The 21,281-nt window shown below is 32.5% G+C and overlaps 1 protein-coding gene across 1 annotated transcript; it reads right to left on the bottom strand.

Moving 5' to 3' along the window:
- Nucleotides 1–4,254: 4,254 nt before the first annotated feature.
- Nucleotides 4,255–17,778, bottom strand: LOC128189512 (uncharacterized). The gene is made up of 9 exons (XM_052861148.1): nucleotides 17,069–17,778; nucleotides 13,118–13,297; nucleotides 12,461–12,578; nucleotides 11,619–11,786; nucleotides 9,427–9,597; nucleotides 6,814–6,966; nucleotides 6,357–6,462; nucleotides 6,105–6,223; nucleotides 4,255–5,646 (listed from the first exon to the last, which is right to left on the bottom strand). The coding sequence occupies exons 1-9, from the start codon at nucleotides 17,668–17,670 to the stop codon at nucleotides 5,356–5,358; spliced, it is 1,908 nt and encodes a 635-aa protein (XP_052717108.1). The 5' UTR covers nucleotides 17,671–17,778; the 3' UTR covers nucleotides 4,255–5,355.
- Between the last annotated feature and the right edge of the window lie 3,503 nt (nucleotides 17,779–21,281).

Genomic DNA, 21,281 nt, shown 5'->3' with positions numbered 1-21,281 from the left:
AAGACCTTAATGATTTAAATTTACTTGTATATAGATATATGCTTAGATGGCCGAGTGGTTAGAGCCGTGGCCGCTCTCTGACAGGAGCGTAGGTTCTAGAGGTTGTGAGTTCAAAACGCGGTCCAATATAGTGAATTTCGCTGTGCTGTATTATTCATTTTTATATCAGCAATTCAAGTATATTTTCAAGAAGATTATATAGGAAATTGCATCCTAATTTTTTGCAAGAAAGCTTGTCAGAGTAGTAGTAAACCATTAACTGTAAACCAAACCTGTAAAAATGTTATATAAAATTGAGGAACGTGTCGTCTGACCTTAATTCTAGTGAAACATTCAATATCCACATTGTGACCCCACCCTACCACCAGGGATCATGATTTAAACAAACTTGAATTTACAACGAGTGGATTTTGAGAATACTTTTAAAAACTGTCGATTAATTTTTAATATATGTGAATTATTTCGCTTTAACAGAAGATATAGCCCTTCATTTAAACAAAGAATTGTTTACACCAAAAATGCTTTCAAATTGTATCAAATTGGTAAAAATTAGCCTAGTGATTCTAGAGGAGATGAAAATTTGAGAGGCCAAAATCGACATACAATGAACAAATTCTAAATGAAGTTACCATTTTTGATCTTTTTTAAAATTAGTTTTAATAAGTGTTTTTTAAACTTTTCTTCACTGGTATAGGCCTAAATGTATTTTATTTTCTACAGAAAATCGACAAAAGATGAAGGAAACAGGAGCTTGAGACAGACATTTATTGATTTGCATATCTCAATTATGTTTATTTTGATATTTTAGGCTTTTATCATCAGAAAATTTTTAGCCATGTGCGACCTATTTTTTCATTCTTTTTCTAAAAACTAATACTTCAAAATGATATCAAATAATTAAAGAATTGGAGTACATCAGTATTCATACAGGACACTGTGATTTAGCTTAAAAATAGTGTGATATTCCCCCTTAAGATACCATGGCTGACTTTTTTACGCTGTACTGGTATTGTACATTGTATTTCGATATAAAATAGACAACTATATGTAGCATAATTTGGCCATGGATAATGACATAAAAAATGAAGTCTATGTATGCAACGTTTTTACTGGCAGTCAATGTTTGGACGGAATTGAAACAACAAATTTACTGATTAATCCAACAAAATCAGATCCGAGAGTTCGATATGCATATGATTAAATGTACTAGAAATGAATTTTGTTTTGAATACATCAATACATATATAAAAAACGAGCTTTTTGTCAAATCAGAACTCCTTACTGGAAAAAAAATTCCTTGACATCATATTGTGATAAAAAGTTTGAAAATTGAGAAAAAAGTTATTCAAGGGCATTACTTTGACATATAACCTCTGAATTAGAAATCAAGATCACGATCACTGGATATTCTTATCTAACAAGCAGTTTATGTGTTGAATAAACGGTAAGAAGAGCAAACAGAAAAAAAAAGGTCACAACAAGGATTTATACAAAAGTCTGTGACCTTGACCTTGCCATTCAACTGAACAAATTCAAGATTATTGAAAACCCATTCAATTCAATCAGTCTTTTGGTAAGGTTTGAACAAGAAGAATGAAATAACGGTTCCAAACTAGATTCCGAATAGATTTGCTATGACCTTATAATTTAACATTGTTCAAAGTCAATGTAAACCTGTTTCTGACAGACACTATTTATTTAAATATAACCAGGTAGGACCAAGGAAAGAGAATACATGTATATATATATTAGTCCAGACAGGATTTTGCTTACCTGTCTGATATGACCTGATATAACCTGACGTTTGACCTTGAATTTTTGTTCAATGTCACTGCACATTGTTCATCCACGGGCATCCTGTGGTTGTAATAAGAGCCAGATTGGGCTATGAGAATAGAATAATCTGATATCTGGTCAGGGTAAGGATTTTACTTATGTCTGGATATGGTCTAAAAAATGAAAACATGGTTTAAGGTCACTGCGTATTATTTACTCAATAGGTAAATGAAGTATCAACAAGAGTGATATAGGGGAGGGAGGGGAGAGAAAATATGCACCGGACAAGTGATGGCGACGGACAAATAGACGGACAGACTGATCGCAAAGCGGGGTCCAAAATAAAAAAAATACATAAAGCAATACCTACAAATGTAAATGAACACCTGGGTCTGTATAGATAGTACAGTTTCTACATTTCTCATTCATAGTTGTAAACACACTACAGAACGCTACAAACAACCACCAAGTTGTTGTAAACTATTTACATTCGGTTTATATTTAGAATCCCCTTATTTTAGCATTGGAAATCTGTGACGTTCAATTTTCAATAACATACACGGCGAGCACAAGTGAACATCATCATTTGTTTTGAATAAATTTATTTAGCATAATTAGATAAAACTTCCATAACCATTTTGATATCTACTTTTGAAAAATAATCGTTAAATCATATCTTTTCGATCTCAAAAAAGAGTTTTCCAAACAAAGTCAATGGCACTTTATATTTTTAGCCGCGAAAGCTTACTAATTGAATAACATAAACGATTTATGGCTGTTCCATCAATTATTAATATCACTTATAAAAAGCGGATATAAAATGGCTTTAAAGTAATGATACAAAAGAAAATACAAATAAACAACAACTGATAAACAATAAACAATGGTCTGGTGTATTATAGGACCCACAATATCCAAAAATAAGCATTCAATGCTTAAGTAAAGATAATATGGAAAAAAAAGAATATCAATAACTCAATAAATAAAAAAAAATCACTGGTCTTCATTGTCAACAATACATATACATCAATACAAAAATATTTCGCATCAATTATGATACATGTACTTGTAATAGTAAAAACAAGCTTTATAATATTTTGGCAATAATACAGTATATACAACTAAATATTTAAGGTAGACCCGTTTTAAAAAGAACTTAAAAACTATTTATTTGAAGTATGAACCAAATAGGACTATGTGGAGAGTATAAATTATATGCTCTGGAAAAAGGATTTTTGCGTGGTTTGATACGACCTTGACACTTGACCTACAAACTTCATGCAAGGTCACTGCACACCCTTTGACTTAGACTTTGCACAGTACGTGAAAAACTCCGATTTTATGAAGGTAGGGTCAACTCGTGGCAAACTGCCCAGCCATTGATTAATAGATATGAAAACATTAAACGCAATGACACTTGTCTGACTATATCCAGAGCTATATATCTTAGTTGAAATAGAGTCCATATCCCACAACAAAGCAGTTCTTGGAGGAAAAAAACATCCCTAGTTGACAGTCTGTGTATATCAAAAGTGGACAGCTTGTTTTGGTGAGCAAACTAGATATAAAGTAACATCCTACCAAAATCCCAAGCTTTTGGTAAAGGGACATGGTCACGATATTGGTCAAAATTATTTTTCCGATTTTAATATTTGCAATGCTTCAGAAAGGCATTTTTAATAGGCAACCGAAATTTGAGTGTCATTTGTTGAGTTATAAACGAGTAACAGAGCTTGACATTCTTCGCTATGTAAACAAAGCGTTTGTTTACATTTTGAACGTTGAAGTAAAAAATTCAATTTTAAACCTAAAACGAATGTGTTAAACATTAGAAACTGTGTATTTATTCTTTAAATAAATAAAAAGATAGACAAATAGGCTGGGAAAGATATTTTACTGGTATATTGAACCTTTGTAAACAAAAACAGGGCACGAGCCTTGTTTACATGACAAAGAATTGTGAACACTGTGTCTTGCTAATAACTCTACGAATAATTCTCTCATTTTATTTGATTATTAGAAATGCATTTCTAAAGCATTGTAAATAATAAAAACATAAAAATAGAATTTGATCAAAATCGTGACCATGCCCCTTTACAACGGCTCTACCCTCCCATCTTTATTATGTACATGAGAAATCATGTCAAATCATACGTTTCAAAATTCACGTTATGTCTCACCTAGACATAAGTCTCCAGCAGTGATTGATCCGGATATGTATATTCAGAAAAAAGTTGATTATTGCATAAATTATTAATGGTTGATGACGGACGAAATATAGGAATTTTTAGCTAGATAACAATAGCCACAATTAATACATAACTAATCAATTTATACGATGATACTTTCAAAGAGGAGTTCAAGATGATGCTTTTGTGCTTGTAAAAGAATACATAGTTGGCAGCTGCCTACTAATTTTTCAGAGTTTATCAATTAAAGACGCGGATATATATATATATATATATATATATATATATATATATATATATATTTCAGACCACGTAGGTATTAAGCTTCAACGCAAAAATTACTCACTATTGAACTACTGAACTAGTCACTTCATGAGCAATATCATAAAACCACAAAAAAAATCAGCCATATCTGCGAAATGGGTTCACGTTTGGATTTTTTGATCTTGAATCCGCCTTTTGTTCTTTTCGTAATCGATCCAAGATGATTTGTTGAAGCCAAAAAATATGAAGTTTAAATAATCTCATTTTATAGATTATGCAAAGAGCAGTAACAAGAATTAGCGTGCTATAAAATAGTGAACTAATCCACCGCTGCTAATTTGAGAAATGCGGAACTTCGCATAAAACGACGTATGATTCTATAACATTTGATTCGGATTAAAAACACTGTAGACTAGCCAGCATCAATGACAAGAAGGTTTGCAATGGTAAGATATAGTTCATCATACAGAGATATCATTCTATGAAGCAAGAGAAGGCCTACTTCAGCGAAAGACTTGTCGTGTTCATAGTTTGTGGTACATGCAATGATTACCTAGTCGTTGCTTAAAGACAAGCTGGCATCATATAAAGTTAAAAAGATAGATGCCTCATATCAAATTTTTATCCACTGCATTCCAATTACCCTTAAGAGATCACAGTTCTTCAAAAGTTCAACTTTACTAAGCTATGTATCATTTGGGTAATTAAGATATCTGGCATTGTAGAAGATGATGATGTCGGTAAATTTGTTTGCTGCTGCAAACTACCTGCAAAGAAAACCTCAAAACAATCGCCAAAGTCACATCACTTGTGCTGCTTTTCCATTCAACATTGCGTGTTAAAAATGTTGGCAAGCAAACGTTGCAGAGAGAGATTGTACAGGTATTTATTACTTCTGAATATTACCAATAGATCGGCACGCTTGGTTTCACTATAGATGCGGCGAATAAGCTGTCCACTGACCAAGTGTAAGTTTTCCTTTGCCAATATAACAAGATGGAGAGCGTCTGAAGTGAATCTAGATTTAAATTCACGTGCCAGCCTATTCACAAATTAATACATACAGGCTTATCGAAATTCATTTATGTACACTTTTGGTGTTTTTTTCTTCATACAAACTTTACGATTATGAAGATATGCTATCAAATTTAACTAAAGACAACATGGCGGACACGTATGTGTAGGGATCTGAGTTCCAAAAAGGAAAAGGTCCTCTTTCGGCGTTATACCCATGAAATACTTTTGGAACATTAAAACCAAAATGTTTCCGATAGAGCTGCTTTCTGTACCACTCCGGCGATTCCACTCCTTCCATTGCAATAATTGTATCCGAATTTGGTATTTGGGACTCGTCACTGAACGAAGTTCCGTTCAGATATTCTTTCCTGTTTGATGGATACCACCAAGGCATAGAATTCTGATAAGAAGAATTACAAGATAAATGACATGCTATTTTATCAAACAAAAATGCATGCCATTGTCATACTTTAAATCAAAAAGAATATTTTGATTCAATTAAAAAAATAACTACGTGTAGTAAGTGAGACCTAAGGTACATGTTATACAAAATTAAGAAAATAATTTCATTTCTTTAGGAACGAGTCAACCGACATTTTTTTCAATTCATTATTTTGTCTGTCTGATATTTTTCTTTTTCAAACTGACTTTGAAAAAAACAACAGCAATGTACAATGATAAATAAAGTAGCGCAAAACTATTCAAACTGCGAATCATAATTCCGTTTACTTGTTATTATTACCATTCAATTACATTAAAAATTTGCATTTTGTTAATTTTTTTTTTATAATATTCTGCATATTTTTCAGTCTTTTAGGTAGAACATTTTATATAAAGAAAAATCAAATGTATACTTACAAAACTTTTGACTGATCCTGAGAAGAAAGCATTCCAAGGACGAAATCTTCCAGACAAAACGTTTCTATATATCCAACTAACACCTCTCTTAACCACATCCACCACCTTTACTGGAACATCTAAATTTAAATATCACTCATGCGTTTACAAATAAACTGATGTCAATTTTTTCTTGTGCAGTTTAATTTTATGTAATACCACAAGTTAAGAGATTTTACAGACTTTACTTCACAATTGGGTTTCCTCCATTACCTTTAACCCATGTCAGCTGTCTTTTGGCAGGGTCATAGATGGTCCAAGTTGTCATCAAGGCATTCACCGCCATAGACGTAGTGAATATTCTATCTTCACCTCTTTCCTAAATAACATCAATATAAAAATGTAGATTATCCAGCTAAAAACTATGTTATGGTTTCTAAAAGCTATAAGAAGAAGATAAATCACATCATCATATGGTGTCACCTAATTCGGTGCTTACACTTTTGTCAGAAAGAGGAGCTTTTTAAGTAGTGTCGTCATCATATGCAACAAGTGACGTAAATCTTATCGGTTTCCATTAAGTTGTAACTCAAATGCAGGAGTGGCAGAGTTATACCATTGTGGTTTTTGACAAGAAATTACGACGTTTCTACTTGACTGCATCGGCCAACTGAAGGGACTTATTTCCACTTACATTTAAATTCATGTATCAATTGTTTTCTTTACATACTATTGTTTTATTTAGAGATGACATATCGCCGTCTCCCAGAAAGTCGTCATAGAAAGCAAAACCTTCCTCGTCGGTCTTGTAGGACTGCAGAAGTGAGGAGGTCATCTGACCGCAAAGAGCCTCTCCAAGAATACCGTGGACCTGCTTCATTACCTGCAAACACAGAGAAAAATACATTAATCGGTAAATCTGCTTAATGGAACTACCCTGTAACTGTAAGGGAACAAGATTAATTGTCTGTTTTACTTTAAAAATTGATTTCAAGGTATACATGTATATGTAAATACAATATGCTACTATGTTCATAACTGTCAGCAAAACGTAGAACGGTTGGTTGCAAAAATGGGCCGAATCTCCTTCCGTCCATATGCCAACAGAAAAGTTTTCTAGTCATCCAAATAAACTATCAATTCGAAGATTTATTAAACACCGTGTTAGAACGTTTATTTTAAATCAAAAGAGGTAAATGTAATAACGCCTTTTCCCATTTTTTGCCTACAACCGTGTTCGAGAGGAAAGAACACGTTACCAAAAATAGATACAGGTACCTGTTGTAAAATGATTCTCGCAACCCTGGTACTGATTTTAAAATGCATTGTGTCTGTAACCACTGATTCGTCAAAAATTCAGGGCACCATCGATAAATGATGTAGAACTCTGTGTATAAAAACAGCTGATATTCTGAACCGTGATAACTTTCAGCAAATTTAAATGAATGTAAATGTAAATAGAGTACGTGTAAAATGCTACAGACGATTCCCAGGGAGAGTCTGATGCGCAGTTTGACTTATTTAGAAACTGGCGAGTTTTCTTAACACGGAATGCCTAATTTCTTCCCAGAAATCCAATGAACACAGACGCAATCGAATTTTTATCCGAACTTGAATTAGTCAGTTGACACTTGATAAAAAGGTTAATAGCAAAAAGGCTGGCCTGGCGCTTTCGGTACTTTGATATATGTGGCTAGATGATAGATGATAGTATTAGAAAAGTCACTCATCGAGATATTTGTCTTTTTTTCAGTACGAAGACTACGTTTAATTAAAATTAATCTAATATAAACATGTACTACAATACCTGTAGAATATAGTTTTAATCGGCTTTCTTTGGTTTAGAGTTTATAGTGGTTCAAACAGTCAAATATTCATTTTTAATATCGTTTTCTAATTATTTTCCCTAACAAAACCTGAATATTTTAATGATGTCGTGTAAGATTATTTAGATTCTTTTAACGTGGTGATTGCGTAAATTGGGTTCATTTGAATATACTTTAACTTAAAAAAATATTATACAATATTGAAAATGCTTGATGTTTTCAAAAGCGGTATATATTAAGCGAAATCGTTATGCTGACTAAAGAATCGTCGGTCGTCTAGCGGTTATATGCTATCAAATACAGAGGGGTTATTACACTTGGGTTAGCAATTGATCATGATTGTTTGTCTAAGCTGGAACTAAACTTTTTGTTAGAATTTGCAACTGGTTGAATTGTGTTAAATGACAAGACACTCATAAGTATTTTTAAAAAAGCATGAGATTAAAAAAAAAAAACAATGTACACAAACAAAATCCTAACATTTGCAAAATTTTAAATAGGTGTATTCAGTTTTTAAGCGGTTTCATTTTTCAGGTTTTCTTTCCTCTATTGAAGTTGTTTTTTTAATCAACTCCTCTATGCAATCACTCGCACCGGAAGTGGAGTGGACCTGTGCACTCATTAAATAATGGATCTGCAGCATAAAATAATTCTTTGGAAAAAAAAGTAAGAAAATTGTACTATGTCACTGAAATCATAACATGTATTTAACTTAAATTAAAAAAATATAACAAAAATGCTATCTTAATCAATTAAAAATGAAAATGATGATATTATTTACAGCCTTCTATAATTCATAACAATGCTCATCAGCACGTGATGAAATTTTGAAAACAAACCTTTAATTTTTTTTTTACACAACAGGAATAATGACACAATAGCTCATAGTATTATCTGCTCAAATGTTTAGTTTTATTCTCAGGGAGAGACAATTATGCGTGTAGAAAAAAAATTATCGTAACAAAATTTTAACAACACGATTGTCGCGGCAAACATAAAGATCTAGTGAGATAACCACCTTTAATCTACGCTAACTATTTTGAATCTACGATTTAGACCACGATTTTAATCGCGCCGCGAATCGTGATAACGGGAACGCAACATAATAGTCTATGATGAAAAGTAACATGTTTAAAACTCTAGGGCAGGTCTGATGGGCAATTTGTTGACCATGCAGCCGCCACCTCAACTGTACCCAACTTCATGAAATATCAACATTTATATCTATATGAAAATTTGAGCTTGTCATCAACATGATTATTACATGCAGTATGTGATTTTTAATGTTTGCTGAAGGTAAGGATCAATCGATAAACTGTTTAGAACTGGATCATGTAGATTTCAGTTCTGTCAGTTTCTACAGATCTGTGAATCACAATCGGTTTGCTTAAGAAATACAATGAAGCTGAGAAAATATACATTAAATGTGGTTAACGTTTGTGGTAAAGCAAAAATATATGAAATACAAAAATTATTTCATATAGCTACTATACCTACAAGACCTGTATAGAACTTACTGGATGTAACCGTTGATGCTGGGAGTGTTCCTGTAGTTTACTAAACGTCCTCGAAACAAACCAGTAAAACTCATACTCTGAGGGGTAATAGGTCAACGCCAGATCTTTTCTATTGGTTAAATTTGTCTTGATTTCATGAGCAATCAAAGCTGAAGTGTTCAGGTAAATTTGCTGCAAACAAATTGAAATCATGAGGAAAACAGTGCAGAAAACAAAATCATATCTAAATAGTAATGACATATTTTCTTTAAAATAAATATTATATAACAGCATATTATAACCATTTTTTAAAACCGTTTTCTATCTATTTATTTCTCTTAGAAATATCTGAGATAAGAAATAATAGGCCCATAGGCCTTACAGTCACCTGATTACCATAGCCCATAAATGGACTTGTCACAGTCTCATGTCTGCATTTTAAGCATTTTGATGTCTAAACCCTAATCCAAGATGTCTCTGCGAGTAACCACCATTTACATCATAAATTTTATGTTTGCAAACATAATTTTATAACAGTGTAATAAAAGTCAGATTAATACCCTAGTGACTAAAGTGACCAAAAAATTTTTCAACCATATAGCCATATTTGTCACACACACACACACACATCTACACCACCAACCTACCCCCCCCCCCCCAATAATAATAAGCTTGAACTCATGCCCCATGGGCATACATTTCGCAACTTAAGGAAAGAACATTATGGACAAAATATCAATTCATTTGGCTTATCTCCAATGACTGTGAAAATCATAGGAAAATATTACAAAATTTTATACATTTTCACTATATGGCCATGTTGGAGATTCTACTCAGTGCCCTATATGGCCTGACCCAGGAGTAATGAATTTCACAATTTTGGTAAAGGGTTACATGGAGATTAAAACTATGCATTCAGTTTACTTCCCCCTGCTGTAGACGTAGAGAAGAAGATTTTCTAAGACTAAATACATTTTCACCATATGGCCATATTTACTTTGCCCAAGGGCCTGAACCCCTGACCCAGGGGTCATGTATTTCACGAGTTAAGTAGAGGGCATCATGGACATCATAACCAGGTATTTAATTTGAATTTTTTAATGCATGTACAGCTTGCCGACTTGCCAGGGTAGTTTAAAATGTGCTCTTTCTTACTCAAGAGTTGAAAGATTTCCTCTTCCAGTTTTTGGGGCATACTCTAAATAGTACTCAGTTGAGAACATACTTCAAAACTCATGTAACCTCGGTTTTTAGAGTTTTACTCAGCAGAGCACTGTGAGTTTGAACTATGAGTTTGAGTACAAATATGAAAACAAGAAAAAAGCTGTGACAGCAGACCAGGCTTTGTTTTGTGTAAATCCTAATCCATTTGTCAACCCTGAATTAACAAACACTACTTATACAGAGAAATGGGGTACTCTATCTGTAATATTTTGCCAAAAATGACTAAGTTCAACAAGTTCTATTTTTTCATAAATTATTAAAACTCAAAATTCAAGTTACCTTTGAGATGCTTAAAACCAAAAATGGTAACAATTGGCCTTGTGGTTTTCAAGAAGAAGTCAAAACTGTAAAATTGTTAATGAAAGACTCACAGTGACAAAGACCAATGGCAGTAGGTCACCTGAGTCACTCAAGTGTATTGAAAAAAAATGTAGAATATTCAGATGTCTGTGATATATCTGAAATACTTATCAAGTATGGTACACTTATTCAACCAACTATGAACAACATCACAACTTTTCCATGTTGTTGCATCATTGGGAACTCATGGCCAGTCTTGTATAAGGTATCCTTAACAAAGCAGGCCAAGTCATTGAACAGACTTCTAATTTCCAGAAATATTCCATATTCTCAATCCACTAATGCAAATGCAGAGCTACAGCGAATCTTGGGAGGTGTAAAACAATGATCATATTTATATTACAAAAACATACCAATGTTTACCGATGTATGCACAAGCAATAACGTGATTGGTTAGATTTCCTTTGGGAAAGCGTGAAGGCTCCTCTTGGTTATTCATATTTTTAATATAATAAATATAACAAGTTGGCCCAGGGAGAGAGGGCAATATTAGCAAGATTGTCCATGGTTTCCAACAATGCAATTTTGGAATTAGTGTTAAACTTGTTAATCATCTTAATTTGAAATTGTACAATAACATGTGTGTATTCTTATTAATTGTACATGTAATCATTTTTTAGATATCCTACCTGAATATCAAGATCCTCCAACATGGAGCCTGGCAATAGGCCTGATAAAACACCATTGGTTATTCCATAGATACCATTGGCTGCCACTGTGACATCCACATTATTAACATTAAATGGCATCACATTTCCCTTGTAATAGTCTTTCCTAGATTCATCTAAATTCTGAACCTGCATATTTAAAATTTTTGTTTTTACGTACATGTATAATGATATATATTTGTACAGAGCATAATGCTTATTTTCAAAGCTATGGCGAGATTTGAAACTGGAACAAATACATTACCATACATTGTCCTAGAAAACTATAATTTCCTATTATAAATTACAAATATTATTTAAACAAAACTCAGTGTAAAAGTATAAAATGTGGTTTACATAAATGACTTTTTTTAACAAAAATCTGTTTTAGTGTTATATAGTCAGAAAATGTTGTGGTTTTTTCAGACTTGCATTCAAACATTGCATTATGCTTACATCTGGACTTCATTATTGGGTACATGTATTATGTTTATTACAGCAACTCTTATGAATTTTTGGACTTAAACTGTGTGTAAATACATGTTAGAACACTTTCTATTTATACCTAAATTTATTTTTGCAAATTATTTTGAATAAGTTGTTATATCAGTTACATAAATAAAGTTACTGGTAATTAAATATTCAAATTTTGTTAGGGATTATTGTCTGCATTTCAAGTTACAATGACCAATATTAAACATTGGTCAATTCAACACTATAGCAACCCTAGCTACTCAAGCGCCACAATTCTATTCAATGCAGGTCAACAACCCACAAATAATAATGGTAGTGTAGTTGTTTTTACATAAAAAGAAGAATTATACCCAGGTTGGAATAAGAACAATAGTCTCTCCTGCAGATTTGGATTTTTCCAGGAATTCTCGTAAGTAGAAGTATGTCCTTGGGTCTACTGTATTAGTGTTCCTGTCAGCTGACATTGGTCTAGTAAACAAAAAAATTTGTATGTAAGATATATTGTACTCAATTCCGCGATCCCGCTATTTTGTATCAAATCGCAAGAATATAAAATTGCGAACGCAAAACTTTTATCTTTATTTCTTATTGTTCCAAACTCTAAAAAATAATGGCAAGATTTTAAAATTTTTAAAAGGGTGCTCCTCGCGATTTAAAGTGGATATTAATTCCTCGCGTTTAATTAGAAATCTACAGAATATTTTAGTGACACTTATATTATCATAAAATAATTTAATAAATGCATCATACAATTTTTGTAGCACTGATGCATCATTAACATATGAATCATACAAAATCTACATACAAAAAAGTAATGAGACATATACAGTAAAACACGGTTATAGCGAACACGCTTATAATGAATTGACGCTTACAGCGAAGTGAATTTCATTCCCCAAGTCTCTATTTCATCTTGTAAACTTGACGGATATAACAAATTACGCTTATAACGAAGTTAAATTGGCCGTCCCTGGGACTTCGTTATAACCGTGTTTTACTGTACCTACCTGTAAGCATACTTCTTTAGAGCTGAAAAAGCTGAGTTTAAATTGGAATTTCTTTTTGTCCAAGACTTGTAAGACTTTGGGAAAGACTTTGAGTTCTCCTTTAGTAGTGAACCTAAACCTATGTTCACAAATGTATCATCAAAATCAGCAGGAATGTGGAAAGCTTTGATATAAGTATCCCTGAAAGACACGAAAAATCTTGAACAAACACATTGAAATTAATAAAATATTCAACAGACTAAGTGATGATTAAAGCAAAAAAACTTTTCAGTTTAGTTCTAACTTTAAAGCATGGTTTAAAATAAATGTATGTGTATTGTGGATCTGCTCATACATTATCATAATCATTATGGTATATGTAAATGTTTCATATACTGTGGTTTCATCAACATTCATTTAACACCAAATTTTTGGAATATTGTTGTTGAGCTTAATTCACCTACAAGATCAAATGTTCATCAAGTAGGAAAAATGTTAATGATATGACAATTGACCACAAATGTCTATATGCAGGATTAAGTGTTAATTTATGCACCCAAAATCAAAGCTATGAATAGAACTTTAGAAATTTGCTTATGTCAATGGATTAAAACATACATGTATATTATTCAAGTATATAATAATAAATAATCTGATCTATGTCATTATGAAAATATGTATATGATTAACTGATGATGATCTTATTTTACAAAATGTACATATAAGAGAGCAAAATTTCTGTATGTCATGAACATAAAATAAATTATTAAGAGGGCAGAAAAAAGGCCTAATCACATTTTTGACTCTCTGCTTCATGTGGAGAGAGAGAGAGAGAGAGAGAGAGAGAGAGAGAGAGAGAGAGAGAGAGAGAGAGAGAGAGAGAGAGAGAGCGCAAAATATTTTAATGTTAAATACATATGTATTTCATTTCTGTAATATTATACAATTATTTAATGCTTGAGCAGTCAATAGACCAGAATATTTTTCCCGAGGTGCAGGGAACAGCTCAGTATGATCTATTGCCCGAGGCCAACGGCCGAGGGCAATAGATCATACTGAGCTGTTCCCTGCACCAAGGGAAAAAATTCTGGTCTATTGACTGTTCAAGCATTAAATAATTGTTTTATTACCTAATTCCTTTTTTGGTTTTCGGGGTTTACAATTTGCATATTGTAAATGGTTTGCGTGCCATTATGCAATATACTAAGATTTTTTTTCATCTTTTACATGCACAAAACCTGTTGCATGCATTAGAACATCTCAATTTAATATTAGTTACACAAAGAAGGGGGAGTCTTCAACCCATTAGATTTTAAATAGTCTTTTACCTTAAGTTATATGAGGCTTTAAAACTGTTGCTTATTTGATACTCCATTTTGATAACATAAATTTGGTTTTACCAAGTACTAAAAACAGCGTCTATGTAAAGAAATATACATTCCCTTAGAACTATCGAAAGGATGTAACATTAACATACCCGCGTTCTGAAATACGTTGCCGGTCCAATAGATCGCAGTCTATTGACCGGCGGTCCAATAGATCGAAGTCTATTGACCGGCGGTCTAATAGATCGCAGTCTATTGACCGGCTGTTCAAAATAGACTCAAATATTTAATTTGTAATAAAACAACAAAATCCCTTTGATTAGGTAATAAAAGTAAATGATACAAATGTGGCTGATTTAAATACAATATCAAACCTTGCAAATTTCCCTTTGTAAACTGTGTGCATACTTCTGCATATTTTTTTTTTCTTTTTAAATAACAGAAAATAGGAAAGTTAGAAAAGCTCGACCAAAATTCAAAAACCAAGGACTCCAATATTTCTTGTCTGATGCTTAACATCAGGGCTACAGGGGCTGACAAATCCGATTGCCCGACGCCCGGCAGAGTTGCATGGGGTCAATTACTTTGAAAAGTAATTAATTACTTTCAAATACATTGACAATTTTATCAATTACTTGCAATTACAATTACATTGATTTTTAAAAATGTAATTAATTACTCTCAATTACTTTGATAAATGTAATTAATTACATTTCAATTAGTTTAGTTTTATTTTTTAAATCTTGAGAACATATACATATATTAAGGACATTAAGATATACATGGCTATATGTACGGTTATGTTTTTAAAGGTTGTATAGTTCAGTTCAGATCTGATTTCTTGAAAATTTTCTTTCACATTAAATTCATTAAGTACTATTGGGTTCATTTTTGGTTCTGAATAATATTTTCTCTATAGTGAATTAATCTTTATTCACATATTAAAACTATGTTTATGCAGAAAGTACAACTTTCGGCAATAAAGCATATCAGTATATAAATAATAATTTCTATAATTCACAAGAATGAGATATTTTTATTCCCTTGAGTCTAAAATCAATTGGGGTTCTTGGGTATTGGAGGAGTTTACACCTCCACAAAACTAGATCTTTAACTATTGCCCTGGGCAGTGTGTCATGCTGTTTAAACATATGAAACATTATGGAACATTTAATTATTGTATAAACAAAAGTCCATGCCAAACATGTATAAAATCTATTTATCATTATAAGACACCTTTTTTATATTTTAAACTTGAAAAAAAGTAATTGAGATGTAATTGAAAAGTAATTGAAAATACACAATATTTTTGGAATGTATTTAAATACATTCAATTACTTGTAATTGAAGACAGACTCAATTACCAATTACTTTCAATTACTTTGAAAAATGTAATTAATTACACTCAATTACAAATACTTTTTTCAATTACCCCATCCCTGACGCCCGGGGCAAGTGGTTTTTCCGATCGGGCAAGTAAAAAATCGGTAGGGACTTGCCCGTGGGCAAGTGACTTTTTAAACTTTCGCATATGTACTGAAAATGAAAGTACCGTATTTTGCTGAACATAATACTTACTTTTTTCTAGAAAATTCTTTACGATCTAAGGGTACTTAAATCATACACCACAATAGGATTTTGACGGGTTTTTTTTTTTTCAGGTGCAGCATAGGCTATATCATAATGAAATAAAATTCTAACTACTGTTCTTCAGATCGACTGTTCTTGTGTTTGTTTATCATAATGTTTAAAACTAATTTAATCTTTGTTAAAGTGTTTAATTGCAAAAACTGTTTTGATTATAATTTGACAATTTAACATCAATTTGAGCTGTTTATTCTATGTTCGACTTCTTTAAGCTGTGTTCACCGTCTCCATGTACGTCGCCATAACTGATGTTAAAAATAGATGTGTGCCCGTTATCACTCACTAATCATAATCATAGCCTAGAACTTTTTTAAAATAAAAATATCAGGCTTAATATGATTAGATACAACTCCTAATGATTCATTTCACCTTTATTTTTAACACCTCTGTGCCCTAAATGAAATCATGGCCGTGAAGACGTGTCCGCTTGTGACCTATTAATATCGGACATTCACCTAAGGTGACAAAAATTATCAAAACACCCAAAACTGTTTATAAAATGTTTGTTTTTTACCTTTAAAACAAATCCAACTAAATATCAACATGTTATGTGTTGATTTTTTAACACACTCTCTCGAGAAAACCAAGAGGAAGAGATGTGGAATCAAAACTATATATTTTATGAAGAATACTCGTATTAAAAGTGGAAAAATTTAAAGTGAGGGGCAAAAACAGCGTACGGTATGTGTATTGTTATTTTTAATCACAAAAAAGAATTTGGTTGGGCTAGTAAATATTGAAGTAGGGCAAGTAAATTTTGCCTTGCCACTTGCCCTAGGGCAAGTGCTTAAAAAATGTATTTGTCAGCCCCTGGAGCTATTCAAACCAAAATTCTTAATCTTTCGAACAAATTTACCAAACTAGAACAGTGTTCTAGTCAACTTTCTGTTACACCCATATATGGTTTCTAATGAATCAGTAGTGCACATTGTGTATATACATGTACTGGTTCATGTACATGAGCATGTATTTTATCAAAATAACAAAGAAGCTTTCTTACTTTTCTCGCAATAACTCCTGGATGGTTTTGATCACATCAGTATCAACTATGCCTAGTTTCTGCAAAAACTTTAGAATCGTTGACAATGGAATATCATCAACAAGTGCGAAAAAGTTCAACAAATTTTGTGGAGTGCTTTGCCATACATTCACTGAATCATTAAACTCCTGAGGCCAAAACGTACAAACAGAGGAATTGAATCGGTTTTTATCAGCAAAGTTTCCTATAGCATGCACTGCATTGAATATTAAATCCTCATGAACATATGTTTCATTTGCATCTAACTTATGCATTTCTAGAAGAGCCATTGTAATCCAGGCTGAGGCAAAGTTGTTGTTGTCATATATTTCAAATCCTTGGCGTAGAATAAATTGACTGAATGATCCATGGAAATACAGTTTGACGTGGCTTTCAAACAGCCCTTTATCTTTTTGCCATGAAAATGGAGGAAATCCTCTTGAAGACTTTTTTATTTGTGCGTCACTTACTTTCTTGTAGAGCTTTCTTGCCATAGATGGAATGTCCATACCACATACCGAATACAATAATATAAACAATGCAAACGTTATTAAAAGAATTCTCGTTAGATTAAGATTTTTCATGACGATCTTGCTTCAAAATATATAGTTGGATACCACTGTCTGTAACTTTTTTTAAACTAAGGCTGTCAAAATGAACGTTACCATGATGAATGATACAAACAGCTGACTATAAAAAAAATAAAAGTATAAGGAAATGCACACCGGAAATGGTATTTACCTTATATTAAACACAATTCGCAAGGAAATGTTTTATCCGAAAAAATGTCACCTTTGGGAAACCTTAGATCTTATAAGGAGGCTGGCAATAAATCACTCACCAGATCCACCTTAAATTTTTAGAAATGTAATTTTTTTGAAGCTATATACTATTATTAAGGAAAGAATAATTTCATTCTTAACTTGAGAAGATCAGTCACGAGTCGACCATCCAAACTCAAAATATTGACTATAATAGTATATATCAACTCAACCGGACCGCTAATGCAGGTTCTTATAAATCACCCTAATACCTGCATGAATACCCACAGAAAGTTGATGTTGTTTTTTGTTTTTGTTTTTATTATTATTATTTATTTATTTATTTATTTTATTTTATGCTTTTCAAATTAAAGAAGAAAAGAAAACGAGGACTGAAGAATGTTTGTGAAAACAATTTTTCCTTTCCTTTTTCATTTTTTCATAAAAAAATAAACAATTCCATTTTCTATTTTCCAACATATAATAACGTTATAATTATACCAATGTAAAAATAATTTTAAAAAAATATTTTTTGTAGATTAAAACAATTTTTAAAAATGAAAAAAAATTATTACTTGTATAAACAAATGCAAAGGTGTTGAGCAAAATGTCAATAATCAAATGTAGTACGGAGAACAAGTTTCGTTTTAAAAGTAAAATAATAATATAGGGTGTCTTTAGAAGCCGTAATGTCAAGTCCAAAGAAACAAGTCCGTTTTATAAAATCCCACCTCACGTTCCACGAAAGTGCAACTTTCGGTACAATATCGATCCACGGGCGATAATATTTCCATCGAAACGTGTTCTAATAGAAACAATGGAGAACAAGGACTGACAGTGATTCCGTTTCTGTCAATGCGAGAGCGGATGGAGCGCCGAGGTAATTACAGCCGTCACTCACTTCTCTCACTGCAAGACAGCGCCAACAAAAGACCTCAAATAATAGCAATGAGGAAAAAGACAGACGAGAGCGTTTCGTCGAATGCTATTTCCTTTGTGTGCGTTGTCGTTTTCAGAATTTCATAGAAACGATACAAATTTTCCGGAGACTTCAAACATGTTTGAAGAATATTAATTTTTTACCATCTAAGAGCCTTGAGTTTTTTAAGTTCTCATAGTGTCTTAACCTTTCATCTTAATGATTTCACGTAATCGTAATTTCTGCAGATTGTTGAACAATATAACAGTGTATCTGAAATATAAGGATGACGTGACAAAAGGAAAATCATTGAAATATGTCAAGTATATGGCTACTTCTTTCAGACAACGCATTGATTTTACAAATAGTGCTCACACATTCTAACTAAGCCAATCTATTTACTTCCTTATAACCAAAAGTACATGTAAACATTTCCAGTTGCCCTTATAGAAGGACAAAGGGAACCAATTACGGCCGGTCAATCATGCAATTACTTTTCCCAATTATTTCAGAAAATATTGTTCGAGTATTGTAAAAAGTAACACAGCTGACTAATGGCTTAGATGTATGCACGTGTTTTGCTTGTGATGGCTACTTTTATATTTATACCATTACTGCCCAATCTCTCCTAGCTGTATACTAAATGCAAAAATAAATTAATTATACCCAGAGTCCTGCATTTCACCAGACAGACTCGCACTTTATTCATTTATTCCCACCCGAATTGAATGATTAAGAGTTTCTGTGAAAATTTAGAGCAACAAAACTGGATACTTGCGGGTGAAATCATTCTGGACCTTAAAATTCTAAACATATACACCTCATGAATATTTGTTTAAAACAAAATAAAAGAGTAAAAATATTAAAACGATATCTGAAGTTTAGCTTTAATAGTGGCACTCTCGATAACGCAAGAATTAATAGTTTTGCAATTCATATTGAGAACATTTTAGCAAAAAGGCATCGATGAGAAAATTTAATAAATAGATCCATAGATTTCTCACAGTAGCCTTTGTAGTCTGGAGGTTTTTAACTTTGTCATTTGACATTAAAATCTGTTTCCGTTGTGTATTTTGATTGCCCAATGATGAGGCAACCCACACATCGAAGGGATACAGCAAATTCAAAGAGATTTCATCACAGGACGCAAAATATTTGATTGCATAAAGAAGGGGAAAGTTGGGTTTTTCCTTTTTGACCTTTGAATCGACCCTGCAGAGGGAAACAGCTTTCGCAAAGTGTGGATTGGACTATTTTGGTACACATATTTCAATCAGTACATCGATACTTGACCCAAGTTATTGATTTTGCTAAATTGCCAAATCGCCGTAGACTCTCGTACATCTCCCATATTTGAAAGCCTTTAAAATATACGAGCGCAATATTAAGGTACATTTTTCTTCATCAGCTGGTCAATGTAAATATATCTATATTTTAAAGGAGAAAAATATACCTCAATGCGATCATATGTAACTTTTTAAATGATGGAATAGTCCAGCTGGCCATCCCCATTGTAAACTGATGTTGTTTACTTTGTGTGTACTCGCCTACTAGGTTAACCTTTAAGACATAATATTTACATGTTCCAGTGTCTTTGCCTGTGATAACACTACGTATCGATTTTGTGCTATATAACCCATAATACAAATGACGCCAAATCGAGGCGCCAGCGGGGTTTGCTTATTAGTATTTAAACATATAATCGTACGATTGCTTAAAATTATGTAAATATAAGTAATAAGGAATCATTCTTTGAATATTATGAGATGACAATTTCGGTCGGGGTGTGATCAAATCTATCATAAAGCCCTTCGGGCTTTATTGGATTTGATCACACCCCGACCGAAATTATCACCTCATAATACTCAAAGAATGATTCCTTATTCCTTATGTATGCATATGTGCATATTCCAGGAAATACTGATTCCTTTATTTTTGGGGGAATTTTGGCCCTTTTGAACTTAGCATTTTTACCATATATTGAATACATTAATGAACAATTTGTCATCACAACTCCTCTTAAACCGTTGCACGGAATTTCTTAAAACTATGTAAGCATTTAGGACATAATATGTAGATGTGCATTTTACCAGGAAATTCTGCTTTTGGTCGAGTCTCAGAATGAATTACAATTAATTTTCACATGAAATAGAAGCAAAAATACATAGTGAAATGGATACCTTAACTTATTTCTCACATAAATCATAAACCGGGATCAATAACGTTGAGACTTTGAACTTTTGATTTATATTACAGAGTGGTGGCAAATGGTAAACTTTACACAAGAGAAAGCCTGCAATCTTTATCATCCATCTAAAAAGAAACAGAATAGAAAGATCAGCGCAGGTAAATACCTGTACCTTCATGAAAATCATTTCATGTGCGTATAGTAATACTGAATTGTTGAGCAATGTGTATTTAATCCTTTACCACAGACAGTTGGCGAAGGAAATGACTTTGACATCATTTGGAATCCAGGCGACTCACAAATCCAAAACCATCGCGGATGTTTTGG

The sequence above is a fragment of the Crassostrea angulata genome, chromosome 6 (assembly GCF_025612915.1).
Source record: "Crassostrea angulata isolate pt1a10 chromosome 6, ASM2561291v2, whole genome shotgun sequence".
Classification (NCBI taxonomy): Eukaryota; Metazoa; Mollusca; class Bivalvia; order Ostreida; family Ostreidae; genus Magallana; species Magallana angulata.
The sequence above is the reverse complement of the archived record's forward strand: the minus strand, read 5'-3'. Positions and strand labels throughout refer to the sequence as shown.